Here is a 24381-nt window from a genome sequence, read left to right as displayed (position 1 = left end):
GTGTTCTCAATTATATTGAAAATCACATTTTTGATATTTCCAGATATATATTTTTAAATCCATGTGCTTTATATGTACTAATTATATATAGTTTTCTTCAGTTTCATGGGCAATGCCTAGAATCACATTAGATGAAAAACTCCCCAACCAGAAAAATTTATGAAGTTATTTGTGGGTATATCTTTAAAATAGCACCCCAGATCTCCCCTTTTTGTGCAAATTACCAAAATTAATGGTTGACAAAATCTTTCCTTCCCCTCCTTCCCTTCCTATTATTCATTTAGATTAGGACTGAAAACACCCAGAGCTGCCCTGTTGTGAGGAAAGACAACAAAGAATTCGCTGTGGTGGAGGATGCCCAATAGACAATAAGCAGGAAATTAAAAGAGCAAGACTACTAGAAGTGAAGGTGATTTCAAGATTGAGACCTTTGTTGTTGCTTTTTAATACATGAATCAAACTATTTATACTCAAAAATGGAGAAAAAAGAAATTGTCAAGGATAGAAAGGCAGGAAGATAGTTGATTTATTCTTTTCATCGTGCCAGAAATTCAAACACCAGCCAGTTAAAAAAGATCCAAATGAAACTAAAGCAATTTTTTTCCCTAAAAAGTTCTAGTCAACATCAAAAAAGAATCTTCAATTTTGTTACTTACCTGAGGTCATTTGTACATATATTCTCCTTCAAAAAAAAATCTCTTACCATTTCATGCTTCTATTAGGTCCTTTTTCTAAGAAAGTATGAATTGTACTTATATCTAGTACATTATTGCCCATTGAAATACCCCACAAAGCTCTGTCATTATCTTAGTCTAAGCTGATCACACACAACAGATGGATTCTTTGATCAATGATCAGATCAGAAACCTTAGGCCAAAATGGAATAAACTGAGATCTTTTCTCTTGAAGGATCAAATTAAGTATTATTAAACATTACACAAATGATGACAATTAAAAAAAAATACTAGTAAGCATTGTTCTTTCTAAAAAATGCATGAATATTTCTTTTGAAGGTATTTATTAATAGCCTAAACACACTGCTGCTAAGATAACAAAGACCAACCAAAAATTTCTCCTTTTTACTGTAGTGCAGTAGGAAATCAGACATTTTAGGCTCAGATAGACTTGTGCGAATTCTTCTTCCGCCACTTACTAGCTGTGAATATTTGGGCAAGCCACCAAATCATTCTAAGGAATCAGATTTTTTTTTTTTTTTGTCAGAAAATACTTGGTTAGATTTATAAATGCTTACAAATACCCCTTCCTCTCCTGCTAAAAATAAACAGACCTTGAGTCAGCTAACTAACTCTGGTCCCTTAGCAACCTGATAAAGATAAAACAGCTAACTATATGTTCCTAGGCAACACAGTTTATGGTAAAAATGACCTCTGATTGATAAATTGCTTCTGCAACTGAAAAATTGGTAAAATACCAAATTCATGTAAGAAGATAAATTCAGGGATTCTGAGGGTAGACTCCTGTAATTTCCAGTGTCCCATTGGGTTCTTGGAACTGCCTGTAGAGCTGGAACAGGAGGTAACTCCTGTGAGGATAAGACTATTAAGCTAGGATGGTTTCTACATCTGGCTGAATGGATCTCATAATCTTGCACTGGTCTGTCATCTGCACAGAAGCTGTCTTCCAGAAGCCTGTAAGAAGTGCTGGGGGAACTGCCACAAGATTTCCTAACAAGAGAAGCGAGCTGTAGTCTCTGCCCTAGAACTCTATAAGTAGACATGGGGGGTGAAATTTTAGTTTTAAAATGTCTCTTGTTGGGCATTGCACATACCAGGTATGGTTAATCTGAAAGCACACTAATATAATATATGTAAATTGCCTTCCATGCAAGTCCTCTTTATGCAAAGGGTCTAAACTTAGAATTCTGACTTATATTCAGAATGTCCTTATCTCAAACATGATTCAAATCCAAAAATACCCCTATTGCCATCCACTTTCCATACTTCCATTGACAGCTATGTTACAAGCAATTCAAGATCCATTGTGTCTTGCACTAAAATCCATTAGCTGGTACATGGGTACCAGAAAACCTCCCTAACCTCCCATGTATTCTCATAGTAAGGCATTGGACAACATAAAATCACATTTACTGAGTGATAAATCCAATAAAATCAAGAACTAAGATGTGTTCTTATTTGCACCGTTTACTAGAATTGCTCACCAGTTTGCTGATTTTAACTACAAGCTTCATTTTATTCCTTACTGAGAAGACAGTCATAAATCATACAAGGAGAGATAAAAGATATTATTTTTAAAAAGTTTTATTGTTATAATTATATCACTTCACCACAAAGAAATGCTTAGATTTTTTTCATAAAGTTATTGAAAATTACATCTTATTTAGTCTTTAATAGTGCATTTTCTTAGTATTTCAGATTAAAATAACTATACACTTTATAAAGAGTGTGCTACATCTACAAACAACAAAAGCACCTATTAAAAATCAACAAAATTAAATAAACAATAAAAATTAAACATTCCATTTTTTTCAGCTATTAGGTATTTTAACTATGTTAGATTTTTTAAAATCAGCTCTGATAACAGACTCTGTTGTCACAGACATGGCTATAATTAGCCCAAGAAAAAGTTGATATTTAATAAAATATTTTATTAATTATATTTATGTACATATATTTGAAATAGAAAAATATATGTTAATGATAGACTAAACACTACTTAATATGTACAGTCTCCAAATTAATGAGAAGCTAAGAAGCAAAAGACATAAAAAGTTGCCATACATAAAATTTTTTTAAACCATATTTTAAAAAAGTTTCCAGATTTCAATGATCAAACATAGCAAAAGTACTAAACAAATATAATAAAGTCTGCAACGCGAATCACTAAAAATGATTACAGAAAGTAATCAGTAAGATTCCCAAAAATATTCCTAAAAACTTCTGTTCTGGTATAGTTTCTTAGTAGCCATTTTTGCCAAGCACTATCATCACATGCTTCCACAGTGGGATGTTGAGAGCCATCAGCTACTTTGCTTAGTGAGAGACAGGACTGGGTGGTTATATGAAGAAGAGTGTGGGTCTGTTTGACAAAGAAAATAATGAATAATGACAAAAATCAAGTACAAAGGCAGTAATAAATCAATCATCCTGGGCAACACAATTTCTACTGGATAAGGATGGAAGACATATGTCACAATAATTGCATCCATGGAGCTGTGAGCCACATTCTTTTAGATGGCTTTAATGTCAATGGTACTCAGCAGGATTGAATGGAAATAAAACAGAACTATGAAGAGGAGCTTGAGATCAAATGATGAAACATTTTTGAGAAAGAGAATTTTGGATAAAAGAGATTATGTTCTCACAATCTGGGAATAAAATGCCTTTTAGGGTCAAAAGTGTTATTTTGTGAGTGTATATTCAAAATAGTTTGTGAGTCCAGAGGATTATCAATTAATTACTGTGCTTAGCCTTCTAATTCCTTTGACTTAAACTTTAGTAGGGAGTAGGAAAGGATCTGGGGAATAATTTAGTTTTGAGACTTTGCTCTATTTTGTACAGTATGGTATTCAATTGTTCCTGCTTGAGAAACATGGGGCTAACCTGAGGTTTTTCAAGTTTCCACATATATATTGACACATTCATTAGAGGTCAGCTGTAAAGTTAGCAAAACTTGAAAAATGATCTACTATATTTTGGCTTTTAACTTCATCAAGTTCTCCACATATGATTTTTCATTAATTAATTGATTTGACTGTTTCACACTTTCTATAGATGTTCTCTGCAGGAGCATAAACTCCAGAAAGTCCATAGACCATGGCTACTTGCATCCGCATGCCCAGTGCCAACCATGTGAGACACTATGTAAGTGCACAGGTTCAAACGCTGAATGAAAGGCCAGTGTGGAACATAAATACAGAATAAACTACATCTCTTGAGCAGCTAAATGGACACAATCATTGGATTCACTGTTTCAAGCATTTATCTTCTATAGTAAAATGGTAGGTAATTTTACTATAGAAATATCTAAAGATAGGAAAGATACAATTATAATACACCATATATTATTTGTAAAAATGATACTTTTAATGATGTAGTTTTATTTGTTAAGAAGACTAGTTTATTTTTTAAAAAACCAGGCCTGAATTTCCCATACACACTGTTCGAAATTTCTAGGCTAAATCATCCCCTACTCCAAATAACTTATCTTCTTGCAATAAACTTTTTTTTTTGGTAAACATCATGTTAACATCAAAGACCCTACTGTTAGGAATTATGAATTCCATGTGTCATTAGAAAGAATGAACTACAGGGTTTTTTGTGTCATAAAACAAAAACAAAAATTGTTTTCCTTAGGATATTAAGGCCAGGAAAAGAGACTTCATGGCATGAATAAAATATAACAATATCATAAGAAACACAGTTATAATATTTTCTTAAGAAATATTTATTACAAGTATTGTCATGAAAAACTTGAAAAAACTTTCATTCTAGGTTGTTCTAAAAAGTCATAAAATGGAGAAAATTTAAAAATCTAAATTTCACTGCCATAAAAATAACTTTTCTTTTTAAAAAACAGATAAAATTATTTAAAATACACATTTCTTAAAAGCAAAATATGGGGCTGGGGTCATGGTTCAGCGGTGAAGTGCTTGCCTGGCACGTGTAGGGCACTGGGTTCAATCCTCAGCACCACATAAAAATAAATAAAAAACTGAAAGTATTGTACCCAACTACAACAAAGTAAATATTAAAAAAGCAAAATATGATTTCTGGGTATTCTGTTCAGGACAGACAACAATTATTAATATTCTATGTGTTTTCTAGTAATTTTAACATTTATGTGTATTTGTACAATTAAGGTCATCAAATTATATATATCCTTCTTCAATTTATGTTGTATATTTTCTATCATTAAAATAATCCTTTAAAACTAGTAGGAAATAATATCTATGAAATAGACTTGCTAAAATTAACTTTTTTTTCTCTTGGGAGTTTCTTTTTGAGTTGGAACTAGTACAAAAACATTTTTGAACATATCTGTGTACATCTATAATAATTTCTAAAGAAATGATTAACAAAGAACATTTTAAAGAAAATAGTTAGAGAAAGTTAGAGTTTTAGAAGTGAAATTAAAAAGGTCTGAATATTTTAATACAAATTAGTACAATTCTTTACCCAAACTACCTGTGATAATAATTTAGTAAGAATAGCAGCAGCTGCTATGGCTTACTAAATGGCAGGCTACAGTATGGTGTCAATTATACTGCATCTTCACTGGTATTATGTTTTTCTTAATACATAAATGTTTGCCATAATTACAGAGTGAAAAAAGAAATGGACAAAATAACACTCATGATATAATTTTATGTATTATTTTGATAGTTATTTCAATTATTATTTTAAAAATTTCCATTGGCTATCTATATTCTTCCTATGCAGTTCATTCATGACCTTATATGATTTTATATTGTGTGTCAAACTGTTTTCTTTAAAATGCTCTTTGTTAAGCATATCAGTCCTTTGCCTTTTGTTTCAAATGCCTCAATAAAAGGTTGTCATGCTAACTCAATTTTGAAGGCAATGTGACATACAGGCTGACATGCAGCTTACTGAAAAATACTTTTTCTTTGGTTTTATTTAAAATATTGACTATAAAATAAAGTAATAAACCCTAAGTGAATATTATGTTTTGTTTATATATAACATTAATTAATTTCTCTTTTCTTAAATGCAAGACATAATTATTTCCTTGGACATATCAATTTAAATCAAACTATTTTAAGGTGCATAGAAATGATTTCTGTCATTAAACATATTAGTATATTTCACTATCTAAGACAAGGTGTATCATGAAGTATCTCTAAATCTACCCTTCCAAAGATACAATTCATACTTAGAAGCAGCTGGAATCAGGATAGGGAAACAATTTTGATGACAAATAATATTGCATAATTAGATCATACCTTTATTAAAGAACACTGTTATAAAACAATATTTAAATAAACAAATACAACTGACTGCACAGTTGATTTAAGAGCCAATCATACAAGTCTCAGTTGGCATACTAAAAGTTTAAAATAAAACCAATAAAATTAATTGTTATAATATATAATGATAAATGAATTAAGAATAAACTTGGACTATTTTAGGTATTTAATTTCATGACATAGGTGCTAGGTTTCCCCTATTGACCAAGTATAGAATAACTACTCTTTACAATTAACTTGGTAAAGTTATTATTCAAATATTAATTATGATCACCTGACAAAGTAGTCTGTGCAGTCAGTAGAATGGGTTGTAAGCATTCTAAAACTCAAGCATAGATGACTAACAAGGAGGAGCTACAACTGCAACACTTATCTATTGAAACTTCTATTTACTAGTTGATTATAATGCAAAATCAAAGCTAAGGGGTAATGTCTAATGGTTACCTCCTTTAAAAGGTAAACCAAGCCATTGTTTTTATTAGGAATTCTACACAGGGATATGGCTACATTGTATTTACAGATTACTTACCTTGAAATTATATTCCCATTTACCTGCTTTCTGATAAAGATAAATAAAAGAGGGGGGTAGTAAGTAAAGTCTAAATATAAGCTTCTGTGATTTCAGTAAATATCAATCTAACATAGTTTACCTACTGAAAAAATTCCTTATATTTCAGCTCTGAGAAACATTTCATACAGATGGGTATAGAATTCATAACAAGTATTTTCTCAGTCAACTTGCTCAGTCACATGAAAAACAAGACTTATTTTTAGCATCATATTTTGCTCCCTTTTTTTCTTTGTTGCATAGTGTTTGTTGAGCACAAGTGTTCTGATCTAAAATTAGATTCTCACACTGTATGTAGCTGCCTAGATGTTAAAAAAGAAATGTGATTAAGTGCACATACTGCAGGAAAATGTAAATTTGAAGGAGATTGGAATACACTTAGGATGTGCAACAGCCTATAAGAAAATTTAAATAAATTAGAATGGATGAGCAACAGACTTTTATAAAAATAATTTTAAAAATCACTTCAGTGTCCCCAGCACCATTAATAAATAAATATTTCTCTGTTAGATTCAATTTAGCTTTTCTCTTTTGTTTGACTCTGTGACAATATGCATTTCATGGCACTGAAGTGTTTGACTGGTAATTTATTCAAGGGATTATAGACCAGGTGGATATTCCACAACTTTGCTAATGATGCTCAGGTTGCCTCCAAATCAAACAAATTAGACCAGGTAAAAAGTGACAGACAGCAAGTTAAGTTTATAATTGTGCTATTTAAGAAATATTTAGTTATTGGCTGACTATGTAGTTCAGTGGTACAGTATTTGCCTAGCATGTGTAAAGCCCTGGGTTTGAATCTCCAGAACCACAAAATACCAGAAAAAAACAACAACAAAAGAGAAATGTTGAGTTAGGAAAGTGAGAAATTCTACATTACAAATCAGAGTAAATCAGCAGTAAGCATTTATTATAAACACAAGCTTATTTCCATTTAATTGAAAGGAAAAGCAACTGAACATTAATTATATTCAGAATATGAGTAACTAAAGTGTGCAAGCATTAGACCATAGTGTCAGAGTAGTTTCATGACTGTTTATCTAAATAGACCATACTTATTGAAGAATAATTTTCCTATTATTAAGAAAAGGAGAAATCTTATGTGAACAAAATTTGGTACTGCAAATAACTGTTAACATTCGATTATCTTATTTATAATACTGTACATTTAGCTTATTAGATCCTCACCATTGGGAGCCTCTAATTATTTATAGTTTTTCAATTACCTTGAGAAGTAATATAGTACAGTAGAAAAATTGCTAGATTAAATACCAGAAATCTGAGTGTGCAAACTTAGCCAATATTTATTCTATGCTCCAGTTTATTAATATGATAAACACAGAGAATAGAAGCTCAATCTTATAAGACCATTCAATTGTATAAGAAAACAGATAAAATTATATAGCACTCAATTAACTCTATTCTGAAGCAGCTGGATAGACTCCATGTTTTCAGGGCTCATGACACTGTTTCCATTTGTCTCTTGATATTTCAACAATTCTGCTCCTATTTATGACTTTCCTTTCTAAGACTGAAAGGACTATAGAAGATAAGGTGATGGAATATTTCAGCTGTTCACACTGTAAGATTCAAAACTGTACTGATAACTAGCTTCTTTGAAAACTTTATTAGGACCTAAATCCTAGCTCTGCTGCTAGCAGGGTAATCTTTGTGCTTTAGCTTTCTCCTGATAAAGGTTGTGGAAGAAGAGAACTTTAAGGTACATTTCAGCTCTGTAATTCTGTGAACTCCACCAATTTTTATTCTGCCTTGAAACTGCATGACCTCAGAGGTTTCTCAAAGAATAATAATTTTGCCCTTGCTAGCAAAGGATAAAGAACTGAAGAATCAGTGAGCAGCTCTCACCCATTTTCCACTCTGAAGACTAGAGCTACAGAGCAGTGACTCATTCACATCCCAGCACCTCTGGCCCTTTGCCTCCTTTCTCTCCCTTAGACCCCCTGGAAGCCTTGCATTTTCCAAAGTGCATTCATGTTTTTTTTCCCCCACTAAGTTTGCAATAATTTCCAACAGCGCATAAAACACCATGGAAAATTCATAGATATTTGGTACTGTCTAGACCAAACTTTAATGGAGATTGTTAAAATATAGAGATTTGGACTTAGGGTGTCAAGCACAGTTCTCACATTCTATTTTTCTAATAAGTTCCCAGGCGATGCATGCCACTGATCCTAGAACTACCCTCTGGGTAGCAAGTATAGGGACTGTTAGGTGGACTAAAGGGACTCTGAACATGAAACTTAAAATTAAAGGAAACTATAGAAAAATAAATGTTTTATTTCAATTTTTTTGTAAACATCTTTTTTAAAATGACTTCTGACACATACAATCAAATTTCAAACTTGAAATTTTGAAAAAGGCAGGGCATTATTCCTATCATTGTTCCATTCTCAGGAGATTTCTCTACATTATGATTTACTTATTTCTAAAAATTTGGCAAAGTGATGACATTAGACAAATTGTACAACATAATTTTCAAAGCATATAAACATATAGGAGAGTAAATTAAATTCTGACACTTATTTTTAACGTGAAAAGATTACTTGGTTAAAATGAAATTTCTTAATATTTATGGCATATTATAAGCTTGTGTGTGTGTATTCTAAAAGCAAAGTTAATGTGGCTTGAAATTTTACAGTGTTCTGAAATATTACAACAGATAACTGCTAATCATCCAAAAGGGTAGATTTTCAAAAAAAGAAAATTTTGTTTTTATCTTAGATGAAGCCACATTTTTTACTTGTCTTATAAACTTCCTTAGCATTCAATAACATTGTTACTGACAGAATATATACCTTTTTAAAAAGTTTATACTTAACTACTAACAGGAGTTACTTTAGAAATGAAGCAACTTGAGTTATAAGTATAGAAGTTATTGTTCACTCAAGAGGTACAGAAAAGTTTGAAGACTAAAAGTGGTATTCTGAAATTTAACTGTGCTATACCTTATCAAAATGGACAATCATTCCCCTTTCTGAATAAATTTATGCTATAGTCTCTTACTTTTGGTACAAGCCAAACAAATTTCTGGTATTTGAAAGAAACTAAGCATCAACAATAAAATGTTTTATTTAAAAATAAATGCTAGTTTTAGGTTTTCTACTTTTTCTGTACATTTGTCTTTACTTCTCATAGAAGAGGTAGTGCACTGATTAAGAGTTTAGATTTAGATACTTTTTTAGTAGAGGAAAAACTCTTCTCTAGCTTTAATATAAAGAACAGTGATAACAGATAATAGTTGAAGATAAAAAGAATGGTGAATCAAAAAGGTGAATAAGATACTGACAGGCAAGGAGTATCAATATAACACATTGCCACAACACAGAAAGGAATCTGGATGTTTGTCCTTAATTATGTCCCAAAAGAATTTTTGTCCCAAGAGACTAGTAACATTATATAAATTTCAGGCCAGAATTAATCCTATATAACCAGTTTTAAATCCTATACAAATTCAGTCAGTTTTCCTGATATTCATCTTAAGAAACAAAGTCATGCAAATTAAAATGGCATTCAAAAAGTTTTCAAAAGAAGACCTTGTTTAAAATATCAATAATACTGAAATCTCTATAGATTGGTTTTTAAATATTTTTATTGCAGAATATTTTACGCTTGTATGGAACACTGCATCTGCGAGACCCATTTATCTCTACTATATTATTTATCTTGTAAAATAAAGTTCAGTTCTTCTTTAAAATACATCAGTGACCAATTAATAATGTTGAAAATGTGACACGTATGACAAATTCATTTTGCTAAGCAAAGGGAAATGAAAGTGATGAATCTGTTTCTGAGGCTATGTTGAATAAAATATTTCTTTTTTATTAGCTCCATCTGATGGCTGAACTGATTTTTACACATTGCCTAGCTGTAAATTCCCATCAATAATTTTGTTGTTTTCTCTACTTTCTTTTCTATCAGAAAGGTGTGCTATATTGGCTTATTATATGACAAACTGGTTTATCAAATTCTGGAAAACATTTTCTATGTTAAATAGTAAAGAATTCTTTGCCATATTCTTTATAATAGTAAACATATCAGGGATTACAATGGTGCAAAATTTAAAAATTGAAAATAAGAACATATTGTCAAATTGTGCTATATGAACATCTTCATATGTACCTCTCAGATAAGTATAGCTCACCCCTGGCCTAATTTATATTGGATATTTACATGGAGATCACATATTTTAAGCATTCAATATGATTATTCATGTTTCATACTAATGGACCAGTTTAACCAAAGCCTACTTATATGATATGCCCTCCTAATGTCATCACATATGAGCATGAATGGTTGGAATATAATTTTTCCAATGCAGAAAAACAAAAGAGTAGGATTAACTTTTTAAAAATATGTAACTGAACTGAAGCATTAATTAAGGAGTTAGGGAAAATACTCTACCTCAGCATCGTATTCCCATAGTTGATTTCCTCTCATGTGGTGGCACTTTAGCATGATTACAGGTCCATTGAGTCTGGACACATCCAAGCATAAGTCATCAGTTCGGATTTCTTTGTCAGCTGTATAAGAAAATACCTGAAAATAGAAAATTCAGCCAATAAAATAGTATCTACTTTATAAAAAAGTCACAGCATAATACGATCCCATATGTGAAAACTGTTACGTCAGTTACATTTGTGTTTTCAAATGATTTCTGTTATGTGATCTTGAGAAAGCTGGTTCATCTCCATCTTTTACTTCAACTACAAAATAGGGACAATGCCATTTCTTTCATAGGATTTTGGTGAAGCCTCAATTTAACAAATTAAATTAATAAACACTTATTATTTGCTGTCACTTTATGTCCTGTATACTATTTTTGTTACAAAATTCACAAAAGATTAAATAAAACAAACTTTGTAAACTGTGTGGAGCTCAATAAAGAGCAGTCCTTGTTCCTACCATGTTATGGCCAATTCAACTCTAGAGAATGGTATTTTTTTAATCTAGAAATTTAAATCTTTCTTTCCATAACATAAAACATTGTGTGAATTTTATTAAATCTTGTTTGTGGGTTTCTTGTTTGTTTGTTTTGGGTGCTTAGCCACTGAGCCACATTCCCCAGCCCTTTGTATTGTTTATTTTGAGACACAGTCATGCTAAGTTGCTTAGGGTCTCACTAGTTGCTGAGGTTGGCTTTGAATTTATGATCCTCCTGCCTCAGCCTCCTGAGCCACTGAGTTTACAGGCTGCACCATGACACCTAGCTTGTCAATGGATTTCTGATGGTTATAGGATTATCTTCTTCAAAGATTTCATTAACAACAGGGTCTAATACTTATCTTTCTTATATAGTTTTTGCTAAGGGTAACTATATCAGTTCTCAAAAAATCCAGAAAATGCCAAGATGCATCCTGGCCTCATTGTTAGAGGATTCAAATAGAAACTATAATAATTTTTGTTAGTTTGTGCTTAGGGCAGTTAATTTATTTATAAAATTGGCTATTAAAGTTTCATGAAGCTTATTATGAAATAATCATAAAAATTGTTTTCTTCCTTTTGCTATGGTAAGTGTGGTTCAGTGTTGGGTGGATTTCTTTTTTTTTTCTTAGCAATGCCAGAGGGAGTGTAATGGAAAAGGTCATCTCAGGGCAGACTGAAGAAATTTGAGGAAGTCAGCTCTAGGAACAATCCATCAACTTCAGATCCTTTGTCTGTAAACCGAACAAGTGATCTTGGAAGGATTCCCTCCACATATTGCTACTCAGTTTCTCGGAAAGTCACAAGAAGTTGTGAGAGGAAGCTACAAGTCCAGAGTGTTACCACGAACAACCTTGAAAAAAAGATTAAGTCCACCTCTGAAAAAAGATTTTTCATGAAAGTTATACAATTTTATTCAACAGAATAAACATTTGAGAGGTATGTTATGCTAACTTAATAGATTACATAAATATATCATAGATTTCATGTATGTAATTTAGAAAAGTCCCATCTTTATTACTTCTTCATGTTCATATTTTAATGAAAAACATCAAATAACCAGAAGAACAATAAAAGAAAAAAATCAAAGATAAGCCTGTATTCTTCTCAAACATTATTTTTAAAAACACAATTATAATATTATTGAATTAAATAATTGAGTCTAGTAGTGAATCATAAACTGAGGGAGAGAAAGATCTAGAGAAAAAATTTTGCTCATTGTAGCATTATTTCAATACTAAAGGAAAACCTTCCACATTGAAATTGCTGTCATTTAATTGTATAGACATGACACCATAAAAAGAGACCTCAGACCACCCACATTCAAGTCTCTTACAACATGCATAATAATGGTCTCAGCATGGATTATCTTCAAGCCTCTGTGATAATTTGGAAACTACCTTTTGAGATATCTCTAGAGCAGTCTGTCACATTCTTTGTTCCGGAATTCTAATTTTGATGCATTCTTTGGTGAACTAGTAGCTATCTAAAGTAATTTACATCTAATTAATGATATGTTTGTAAAATGTTTTCTCAGCCTCTATCTATCTGTCTATCTATCTATCATCTACCTGAAATTATCTTTCTTAGTTGTTTGAAATTGAAAGAAAATTAACCATTGGTGAAATACTTGGCATATAAGTAGCTTTTATGAAAAATATAAATCTGTAACAAATAATTTAGTTTTTTTCCCCTGGCATTATTTCCTATAAAATTGAGAATAATTTGGTTTCATAACAGAATTATTTGGTTATTATCTCATTTTTATGCTTGATTGTTTCTGTGATGGTTATTTTACCCTCTATATTAATAGTGCATGTTAGTATATAACTCTCCTTCTTGATTTGATCTTGAAATGATAAGGTTTGATCTGAGTTCTTTATTTTTGATTGTCTTTTTAATCACAATTGCCATTTTTGTGTTTTTTAAATGACCCTGACTGTAGAGGTTCATGGGATTCAACTTTGGATGTAGTGAAACAATACATACAGAATGCTTACAAGGTCCCGGTACATGGAAAGCATTCAGTAACTAATATTTGTTATTATTCCAATCTTGGAGCTATTCCCAGGTGTAAACTTGTATGTGGATCCCTGCTTTGATGATATATCCAGTACTCAATAAGTTGCAGGGTTTGCTCTGGTCAGTCTGTGTCCTCCGTATGGCCATGCCCACAGTCCTGAGGAAACGGTTTTAATCCTGATGACAGACTTTCCTGAAACTTTCAACTAGTAACATCCCACATATTTTGGCCCTCTAGATTCACCACTTCTGAGTTCTTCATACCTTGGAGACAACCTCAAATCTGTTGCTAGATTTTGTGAGAAGCAACTGTTCTCCATACCCAGGGCCTGTCTCAGTACTCCTAGTATGTGTGAATCCCAGTTCAGAACCTGCCCAGTCGGCTCTCCTGCTACTGTAGTTGAACCTCTGTGCTCGACCATAACATAAGATAAAATATTTTAAAGCCAAACACTTATGAAGCACTTTAGAGCAAACTTCCACACCTGTTGGCAACTGTGATTGGTTTCTTTCATTAGTGAAGTCTCACTGTACAATCTCACCCCCCAAAAGGAAACTATTCCTTTTCTCTTACCACCCAAATTGCTTTATCATTGGTAATCGATACTTATTCTTACTAAAGCCAGAACTGAGTCATACAAACCAGACTTAACATTTATTTTTAGTTGCTCTATTGCATCTTTAAATCAACTTTAAATATCATTGATTGATCAGAGACCATTCACTCTAATCTAAGGTGACTAGAAGCAGAATTAAATAATCTGTCTTTCCTTATATCATACAACTGAAGATAGGAAGTTAACATTAATGGGGCACCTACCTGAGTAAGAAATCACATGTAATACTCTTTGTATAAACATAAATAAACTTATTTATATACATATGTAAATAAATATAAAATATAAACATAAATTTGCCCTTTTGTTTTACTGATTAATTAGTGTCCCTATAAATATATACCAACTTACACAATTGCAAAGAATAAGTCAATTTCTTTAAATAAAGTACAGTTTAAGGTGATTTGAATATTCTGTTTCATATACTGTGTTTCATATTGTCTAAATACACAACATTTTTATTAAGCAATCTAGTATTGCATATGTTGCTATGTAGTCTGCCACTTAAACTGGGTCTATAACCACTTAAAAGGACATTTTTTATGCAGTTCTTTTAATTTCAGTTGTTTTATTAGGGAAGACAGATTCTGTGTTCCCAATTTTGTGGAACTGCTTGATTAATATGCCTTCCAAAATTACTTCTATTGCCACAACCACTCAATTTTTCGTGTCTCCTAATGTATTAGTTTTCTAGGGTTACCAGAAAAAAATATCATAGAATGGGTAGCCTAAGGGGAAAAAATATTTCTTAACATTCTGGAAGTTGAAAGTCTCAAGATCTAGATATCAGTAGAGTTATTTCCTTCTGAAGTCTCTCTCTCATCCTGTCTCTAGATGGGCAACTTCCCCATGTTTTCAACCCCCCCCCCCCCCCTTAAAGGACACCAGTCATATCAGAGACGGGACAACCTAATTATCTCATTTTGCCTTATTTATCTCTTTAAAGACTGTATCTCCAAATATAGTCACATTCTGAGGGCCAGCAGTTACTAAGGAATTTAACATATGAATTTTGAGGAGGGCAAAATTCAGTCTATGACATCTATTAAGCCTACAAAATGCCTTGAAAGAGACTCTATGTCTTTTATTACTTTTAAATGAAAAATATGGTATGCATGAGGTTTTGCTTATTTGACTTAAGTCACCTTGAAATCCAGAAATTGGATTAATAATTAATTAATCATACAATTTACATTATTAATCAAAATTCTGAATGTAATGTAATATCAAATTTTATCCTCTTCTGTAAGTTAGGCCTACTTTAGGTTGGCAGTCTAGGTTGGGGAAGGGTATCATTGCCTTCTTGATTATTTTCCTGTCTTAAGCATCTTTTTTGTCTTTCGCATTTCTTCTGTCCACTCTAAAATTCCCCCAGGCTGCTAGTCAGTGTTCATTCTTCAAGGATGGTAAAGTTCTAGGAGAGGTCTTACCCAAGCTGTTTGTTTCTTACTCCTTCCTGTTCTCTGACTCCACAGAGAGTGTGGCTTTTTAGAGATTCCCATCCCTGAGCACCTCAGCGCAGTGCTAATAAGGAGGACAATGCACATTTTCATAAGCATCCACTTTTTGACAAACTCTGGGAGGCATGCTGACCACAGGGGACAGGGCAGTCCAGTCCCCTCATTTCAGTTGTCACAAGCCAACTTTGTCAGGTATGAGTCAGGTCACATCTTGCAAAACTTACCAAGTGGAAGAAGCATACATCAAGTTCTCAAATGGTGTCCTTACCAAGTTCACGGCAACATGTAAACAAAGGACCTACTGTCAAAAACATTATCAAGAATTTCAAGTTGTTAGGGCTGTATATGACTACACTGGGTTGTATACCCACAAATTTACCTCATTTGAAGTCAGACTTCCAGCTCCTTCCCTTTAGAAAAACAACTACTCTCTCCATAGAAAATCTTATAGTCTTCTCTACATTCTGATGCTTCCTGCTATGGGTCTATTTGTGTCTCCTACATTATGTTGCGTTATCCCCTAGTACCAAAGAAGGTGAACATTTTTGGAAAAAAGTTCATTGCATATGTAATTTGTGGTTATGATGAGGTCATATTGAAGTTGGGTGGGTCCTTGATCCAAAATGACTGATACTTTTATAAGTGAAATATAAAGATACAGGGATAAAAGGGGGTCATGTGGTAACACAGACAGAGACTGGAGTGAGGCATGGAACAAGCCAGGGAACACCAAGAACTGCTGGCTAACAGGAGAAGCTAGCTGAGGCAAGGAATAATTCTCCCCTAGGTTTCAGAGGGAGTGAAGCACTTTTGACACCTTCATTTCAGACTTATAGCCTCCAGAACCACAAAATGATAAATTTCTGTTGTTTTAACACATATAATTAGTTGTAGTTTATTTCAGCAGCCTTAAGAAACTGATACTTCCTCTTTTATTCCTGTGCTGACTGAAGACTCTAAAAGTCATGGAACAGCTTTCCAACTTATCATTGAAAATTATATAAGAAACCTGATTTTTAGATTTCACATAAATTAAATCCTATTATACTCAATGTGAATACCCAGTGAATATTTTGTCTATTCAAAATATGTATTTATTGAAATACTGAAAACCATAATATCCTATTATATTTTACAAAAGCATCATTTTCACAATCATCTTTCTATTCGGATATATGTTCAAAAAGTAGTTCTTTACTGTGACTAGGTGATTTGCCTGTTTTTATGCATACTTTATTGAAGCTAGATTGATTTCTCCCTCTGAATTGATGTTATGATCAAATAAGTACAATATATATGGAATTATAACTAATTCAATATCAATTCTTTTCAATGTCAATTGTTTTTATTTTAGGAAAACATCATTTTTTTTTCTTTACTTTACATGTGTATATAGTTTGTTCTGGGTTTTTCTTTTAGGGAGAATATCCAAAGGCATTTATAATTTTTTAAAATATTTATAATCAAAACAACATTTAAATAATTTTCAAAGACTGTTGTGACAGTGATCTAAAATATTCTGCAATTAAATTAATTCTACACAATTAAAGACTACCTATACAATACTTTTTTTCAAAAATTTTTTACATTTAAAAAATATTAAAAATATATTAAAACATATAGTTACTTCTTTAAAAATACTCTTTTCACTTTACTACTTTGAAAAATTACAAACCTGCACAGGTTTCTAGCATAACTGTTAGGGAAACCTGGTTCTAGCAGAGCAAATTGCAAAGTAGGGATACTTACTCTCTGCTCTGTGGTATCTGGACATTTCTGGCTTCAGCAAAGGGCTGAAGATCTACACGCCCTCTGCTGGCTCTGTCTTGCTACATGATTTCTTTTGTTCTTAGATGTAAGATATAGACAGATGATGGATAGATATTTGCTTTGTTCATTATTTTTTATTAATGCACAATTGACAAATAAATACATATTTTGAATAGACAAAATATTCACTGGGTATTCACATTAAGTGCAGTATATTACATTCAGCTTTATTATGTAGACTGTGATTTCTTTATATTTCGTTTAGCTTTAATTAAAAAAAGGTTTTGGTTGGGAAATTTTATATCAACTATAAAGTTTCACAGTTTGGAGGGCCTCTATATATCATATCATTCTAATGGTTTCACTTTCTGGATGAAGATACTGGCTAAAAATCTATAGGACTCATCCAGTATGCCCAACCTGCCTAACGACAGGGGGCTCTTTAGACCCCACTGTCCCTTATACACTTATTAGTTAGTCATTTTAGATCTTAGACACTCTGTGGGAAACTGTTTAAGTATTTTAAATGAGTTAATTTTGTCAACAATCATGCAGAAGGAACAATATAAGGGAAAAAAAAGCATGTAACAGTTTTCTCTCTCATTTGATAAAAATAAACCAGAAAAAATGTATTAAAATAAAATGAAAAATTGTTTAGCAACAAAAATTAGACTTTCAGTAAAAAAATATAATTTATTTTAAAAATGTGCTCCCTCTCCATATGTCACACCATCTTAAAATCAGCATGAAGAACACATAGATGGAATTGAGTTTACCAGTGGAGGCACCAAGCAGAGACTTTTGTTCCCAGACAGAATCTTCTTCTATGCCTTAATTGATTTCAGGCTCCATCTATTGGCTGTTAGCTCAGTGGTTTGTGTAGAGGGGAAGAAGTAGGAAGCTTCCAGCTATGACTCTTAACCTACACTTGTATGATATCTATGGTCTTTTACTGCTTCAATATTTAAAGTTCTGTTATTAAAAGCAGTTTGTAGGTGTGTTATCAAGTTCAATATTTTCATCCTGACCTTAACGTCATCTGCAAAACCTTAGCTCTTGTTTTTTTCATCTCACCAGATCATATTGTTGCTACATGGTATGTGCTAATTTTATCAGGACTATCCTTCTCACTTCACATTGCCAAGGAAAAGAACAAACTCCTAATGTCTTAATGCATTCTGTCTTTCTTTTTTTTTTTTTTCCTTCCATTCAGTGCTTTGTAACTACTTTTTCACTGATGGCTTATCCACATTGCATTTCAGGCAACTTTCATTACTGTTAATCTTTAGAGCAGGATAATGCTTAAAACTATAGGTTTAGGCAGACCTGGGTTTGAGATCAATCACTCATCATCAGAACTTGAGTTTTTGTGAGGCTTTGCAAAATCTTGGTTTCCCCATCTGGGAAAAGAGCCTCATGTTTCATGGGCTATTTTAATGGTTGAATTAGGAAATTCATATGCGCTCTAAACACAGTACTTGCCTCAAGTAATGACTGAATGTCAGTGAGTATCTGTGAACTATTCATGAATAATATCTACATTTGATTATATTCTACCTCATCTTTTCCCACTGGCAATTTGTTTTTTAAATAAAACATTGCTCCCCATATAACAGTTCTAAGGATATACTTGAATCCCTTTGGAAATTACTGTAGGAACAGAGCAGTGCCCAATAATAACTTATTGAATTGAAATGAAAACAATTTGTCTTTGAAATTTTCTAGTCCACTTTCTAGACAACAGCAAGATTCTAAGATACCACATAAGCAGCATGAACTAATACAATAACACAGTGTGACTGACATTTCTATTTTCTTTCTACTTCATTATTAAATCCTCCTATTTTAAATTTTCCTGATATTAAAAGTTTATGCATTTTTAATACTTCACTCTGCCCTAAAGGCATTTACAGGAAGTCTACAACTTTTGAAATCAAATATATAAGCATTCTGCTCTACATACTCATATTTTACTACTGTAATATCAAAGACTATAAATTGTAAATTTAGCCCAATTGGGAATCCTTCCAAATTATATCCCACTACATATGCTTGGATGTGCAGATGTTGCTTAATTTGACTGTGGTACATTGTGCAGATGGCCCAAGTTTCCTGTCCCCTGGTGCACATGCCTTATATAACCTCTTTCCCTTGAGTGTGAGAGAGACTGTGACTATGATAGGAAAATCACTCCAGGATTATGGAATGTTATGTAAAATGTTATATAAGACCTCAGATTAGCCAACAGCAAAGAAAGATTTTGCTGCTGGCCTTGAGGATGAAAGCTCTTGTTTTGAAGAGGGCCATGTGGCAGCGAGCTGAGGGTAGCCTTAAACTGCTGAGAGCAACTACTGGAAGAGTCAGAAAACAAATAAACCAGGACAGAGTCAGTCCTATAGCTGCAAGAAATGGAATTTTACCAGGAAGGAAACTTAGAAAGGACCCTGAGCCTCAGATGATACCACAACTATGGCCAACATCTTGATTTCAGCTGTATGAGAACTTCTGAGGACAACTCAGCCATTGTGCTGTACTGCTGACCTACAGAACTATGAAATAATAATTGTCTTCTATGTAGCAACTTCTTAAGCAACAACAGAAACATATATATTGACCATCAGGGAAAAGGATACATTCAAAACCCATATCTGTTCTCTCCAAATGGAGTGACTTTTATGCTATTTTTTTTCATCTAATCATTTATTTATTAATTTACTCAACAGATAATTTTGAATGTGTTAAATGTGTCAGGGTTTAGAACATTACATGTCCTTTATGTAACGTTAGGTTAAATACATAAATAACTATTTGAGTATAAGTTTCCTCCACTGTGCAACCAAATTTAAACTTTGTTCTCTGGATTCTTGTTATAATGATTTTCTGTAATAAATTCTCTCTTTCAATGGCATTCTTTCAAATTGTATCATTCCTTAAATATTTTGTTATTTGAGGAACTAATCCATAAGCATATAAATTGCAAATGATGAAAAGTAAACTCCTGCATGGGATATTCTTCACTCATAGGTAAACTAAATGTATGCTTTTCTTTCATGGCTGTCATTGGTATGTACCATTGTATAGTAAGATACACAATATTTAAGGTTCTCACTATGCCTAAAAACAGACATAGAAGTAATATATATGTATGTGTAATTCACATGATATATATGTGTGCATCTATCTATCTATCAACCTATCAATATACTTCACGTGACTTCTATATAAACTATTATATTTATTTTGGTATTTGTTAGTTACAAATTAACAGCAAAAGATTTTGAGCCAAACTATTGAAAAACATTTTACTAGTATTTTTGTAACATTACCTATGTCTTAAAGATCTTTTAAAAAATTTTTCTTAGTTTTAGTTGGACACAATACCTTTATTTATTTATTTATTTTCATGTGGTGCTGAGGATTGAACCCAGCACTTCATGTGTGCTAGGCGAGCGCTCTACCACTGAGCCACAACCCCAGCCCCTGTCTTAAAGGTTTGGATTTGTAATCATGAGGTAAATTCTAAAACTCTAGCATGTGGTATATAATCAGACAAAGGTATTAAATGTATGGGTAGTCCCAAAGGTAAATTATTATAATGTTCCAGATGACATAAAGATACACTTCCTGTACACTAATAATTCCTCTTCTCAGTAAAGATAAATGACTGTTTAGTTTAAATTACACACGACTTAAAATTAACCTCCAAGCTGGGCACAGTGGGGCATGCCTGTAATCCCAGTGACAGTTCAAAGTTAGCCTCAGCCAAAGTGAGGTGCTAAGCAACTCAGTGAGTCTCTGTCTCTAAATAAAATACAAAATAGGACTGGGGATGTGGCTCAGTGGTCCAGTGCCCCTGAGTTCAATCCCTGGTACAAATAATAATAACAAACAACAACAACAACCTCCCAATTATTACCATAGCATTTACATTGATATAAACAAGCTTAATTTATCTAGTTGGTTTCTGATTCACTTATAGCATTCTGTGTTGCTGAACACTAAGAGAAGGGTCTATTTAATTTTGGTCTGTCCAAAAGCGAGATGATACCAGAAAAGACTCATATAGAAGCTTATATAGGAATAGAGAAGGGACAGCAGCTGACAAAGGGTATAATATATATTTTATTGTGGTTAACAGTAGCACAGTCCTATTACAGATCTCTGGTAACCTATGTAGAAACACCACCACAGTATCAGTCCTTTTGCAGTGGGACTGAGCTGCAATGTTTATTTATACAACACCTGCCCTCAGCTTTGCTTGAGGTGAGCTTCTGGAGAGCAGAACTGATTAGCTCCCTGGGTGTGACTAGATGGACAAAGATGTCTCTGACAGCAAGAACCCTCAGGCAAAGGGGTGGAAGTGATGGCCTTCAGATACTGGGATGGAAGCAAGCAGAAACAGAGAAAGTAAACTACACTCTAGGAGCACTTGATGTGTATAAGGCAAGATGGCTGACATTTGAAATTATCTATCTATCTATCATCTATCTATCTATCTATCTATCTATCTATCTATCTATCTATTTTTTTTCTTGTGCTGGGGATCAAACCCAGGGCCTTATGCATGCAAAGCAAGCATTCTACCAACTGAGCTATATACGCAGCCCTGAAATATTTTTATATTAAATATTACATAACAGATTATAAATTACAAATTTCTTCAGTGAACCTCTAAAATAAGCATTGGTCTTCTTCTTTTGCAAGTCAGAAATATGATGCTTCCAAAGGTTAAAAAAAAATCCCATAAAGTCAGTCTGCAAGTGAGACAATTAGGTTCTGAACTAGATGTCAGGCCCCAAATCCCATGTTCTTCCCACACACATGGTATTTTATTCCTTGGTTATGAAATTAATTTTTATGTTAAACTCTATACTGTATACAGATTTTATTAGTTTTACCCTAATCTCATGTGCATTTTTCCTAGGATTGCATCAGGATATCACACTATATTTACTTGTCTTTTCTCATTAAGTCTATTCTGAGATCCCTTTGTAAAGATCCCTTTATAGCTTTGAGGAGTACTTTTCAGGTATCTTAGAGAATGTCCTCATTTTGAGGTTGTCTAATGTTTCTGTCATGGTTAGACTGGGGTCATAGGTTTTGAACAGGAAGACCACAAAGGTGCAGTGGTGTTCTTTTGACATCTGACCAGAGGTGCATGTTCTCAACATGATTTACAGTGCAGCACCTTGATCATGGACCTATGGTAGTTGTTCCCAGTGTTTCTCTACTATATAGTTACCACCACATTCTATGTCCCACTCTTTGAAGGCAAGTTAATAAGTACACCATACATACAAGGGCAGGAAGAAAGTTGGGCTCCATTCCTTGGAGGGAACCATTCACATATATCATTTTAAATTCTTATGTAGTGGAGATTATGGAAATCAATTATAACCTGTACCTAAAAACCTCAGTCTAAAATTGGGGATCATGACTTCATGTGCCTATATTTAAAATAAATTTTGTTAGGTCAATTGGTTTATTCACTGAATTAATTAAAAATCAGGTCTCCTTGGTGTTAGGATTGGAGCATGACAATTTCTGCCACCCAGAAGTGGCACAACACTCAGCAGTATGTAGACCATGGGCTGAACACCGGCAATGAGGACTAGTCATGACCACTTTGATCATCCCAAAGCATTACAATGAGCCTAAACGCATCTTTGAATGTTTTTGCTTATAACGACAACTTTTTATATTACAACCAAACACAATTATTTTACTTATTTTAAATAAGTTAATATTTCAAATCTTTTTAAAGAGTTAGAACCAAAACATAGCAGTAGAAAATATTTTATCTGGTAGGTTTCCATTAGAAGATTAAGAAGCTCTATTAGAAATTGGAATGGACACTAGGAGGTTTCCATGGTAACCAATTGAAGCCCTTTCTCTTTAATGGCAAGGTATCATTTTTGTACATACCCCATGTAGGTTCTTGCTCTGTATTGGATCGAATCCTTTGAATACAGAATAAAAGAAATGAATTGAAAAAAAAAAGTTCCATATTCTGTTCTTGCTTGCTGAGAAATTATACCTGGGAACCAAATAACAAGATTGGAAAGCTCTTTTCATTTTGGCTGTATTCACTATGTCATTTTTAATAACAAAAGTGCATGTTCGGGTATTTTCATGAGATTTATTACAAATAGATAAGTTATTCTTCAACAGCTCTCTAGTCTGAAAGCTTTTTGGTCCTTTTGTGTCCTCATAAAAAATCCCTGACATTTACATTCCACTATCATCTTAGCTCCTCTACGTATAAAACTTAATTTTCCACTGTCTCTGTCCGGTCCTTTCAACTCTGCCTATACCAGTTTTCTCACTGTTGTTCCGCACACTCTGTTCTCCTTGCTTCCTGACTGCTTCGTGATATTTCTTGGACCTGTGGCTGTCCTTATCAGATCATGTTCTGAATGTCTTCTCTAGAGAATTATGACACTTGTATTGTGAAAGATTCTTTTAAATTTCACTATGTGCCTATTTACTTATTTATATTTAAAACTGTTACAAAGTGTATTTAAACAGAATTAGATAGGTAGATAGACATACATATCTCTATCTCCCTCTGTGTGTTTATTTCCAGTAAGGAAAAAAAAATGTCAGTTTTATTTTTTTCTTATTTATATATATGTAGGAACAATAGGGATTGATTAAATTTTAAAAAATGAAATAAGTGAAATATTTGTAGAAAGAATATATTCAATTTTCTCTGGGTAGATCATGCATTTTGTACCAAAAAAAAAAAAATAAATCTTGAAAAGTTACACAATTTATGGAGTCCATAAGATAAAAATAAACCAATTTCTGAGGAAATTATAATACTCTCTAATGTCTAGTCCAGTAAAAAAAAAAAAAATAAAGGTGATCATAGGAAGGACTTAGGCATGTAATGAATTTCATCACCAAATTTCTCATATAAAAACAGTTTGCTTGAATTTTAAGCTTAGTTTTGAATTCTTAGTGTTCACAGATTACAAAGTAGATATTTCCTATTCAGTATATTTTTCAATTCATAGGGATTTTCCTTTACAT

General features: G+C 32.7%; 1 protein-coding gene across 3 annotated transcripts in view; it reads right to left on the bottom strand.

Moving 5' to 3' along the window:
* GALNT13 (polypeptide N-acetylgalactosaminyltransferase 13) overlaps positions 1–24381 on the bottom strand; it is a gene marked incomplete at both ends in the record, with an annotated part of 482292 nt that overhangs the window by 808 nt on the left and 457103 nt on the right. The window contains 2 exons of one of the 3 annotated variants that reach the window (XM_081261705.1): positions 2872–3057; positions 10959–11093. In XM_081261705.1, coding sequence (XP_081117831.1) covers positions 2872–3057; positions 10959–11093 — 321 coding nt within the window. Of the gene's footprint in view, positions 1–2871; positions 3058–10958; positions 11094–24381 lie in introns of those variants that run through there. The other 2 variants (XM_081261706.1, XM_081261707.1) reach the window with 2 other exon arrangements.

This window comes from Spermophilus citellus (assembly GCF_964194105.1).
Source record: "Spermophilus citellus genome assembly, chromosome: 11".
In the NCBI taxonomy this organism is placed as follows: Eukaryota; Metazoa; Chordata; class Mammalia; order Rodentia; family Sciuridae; genus Spermophilus; species Spermophilus citellus.
The sequence above is the reverse complement of the archived record's forward strand: the minus strand, read 5'-3'. Positions and strand labels throughout refer to the sequence as shown.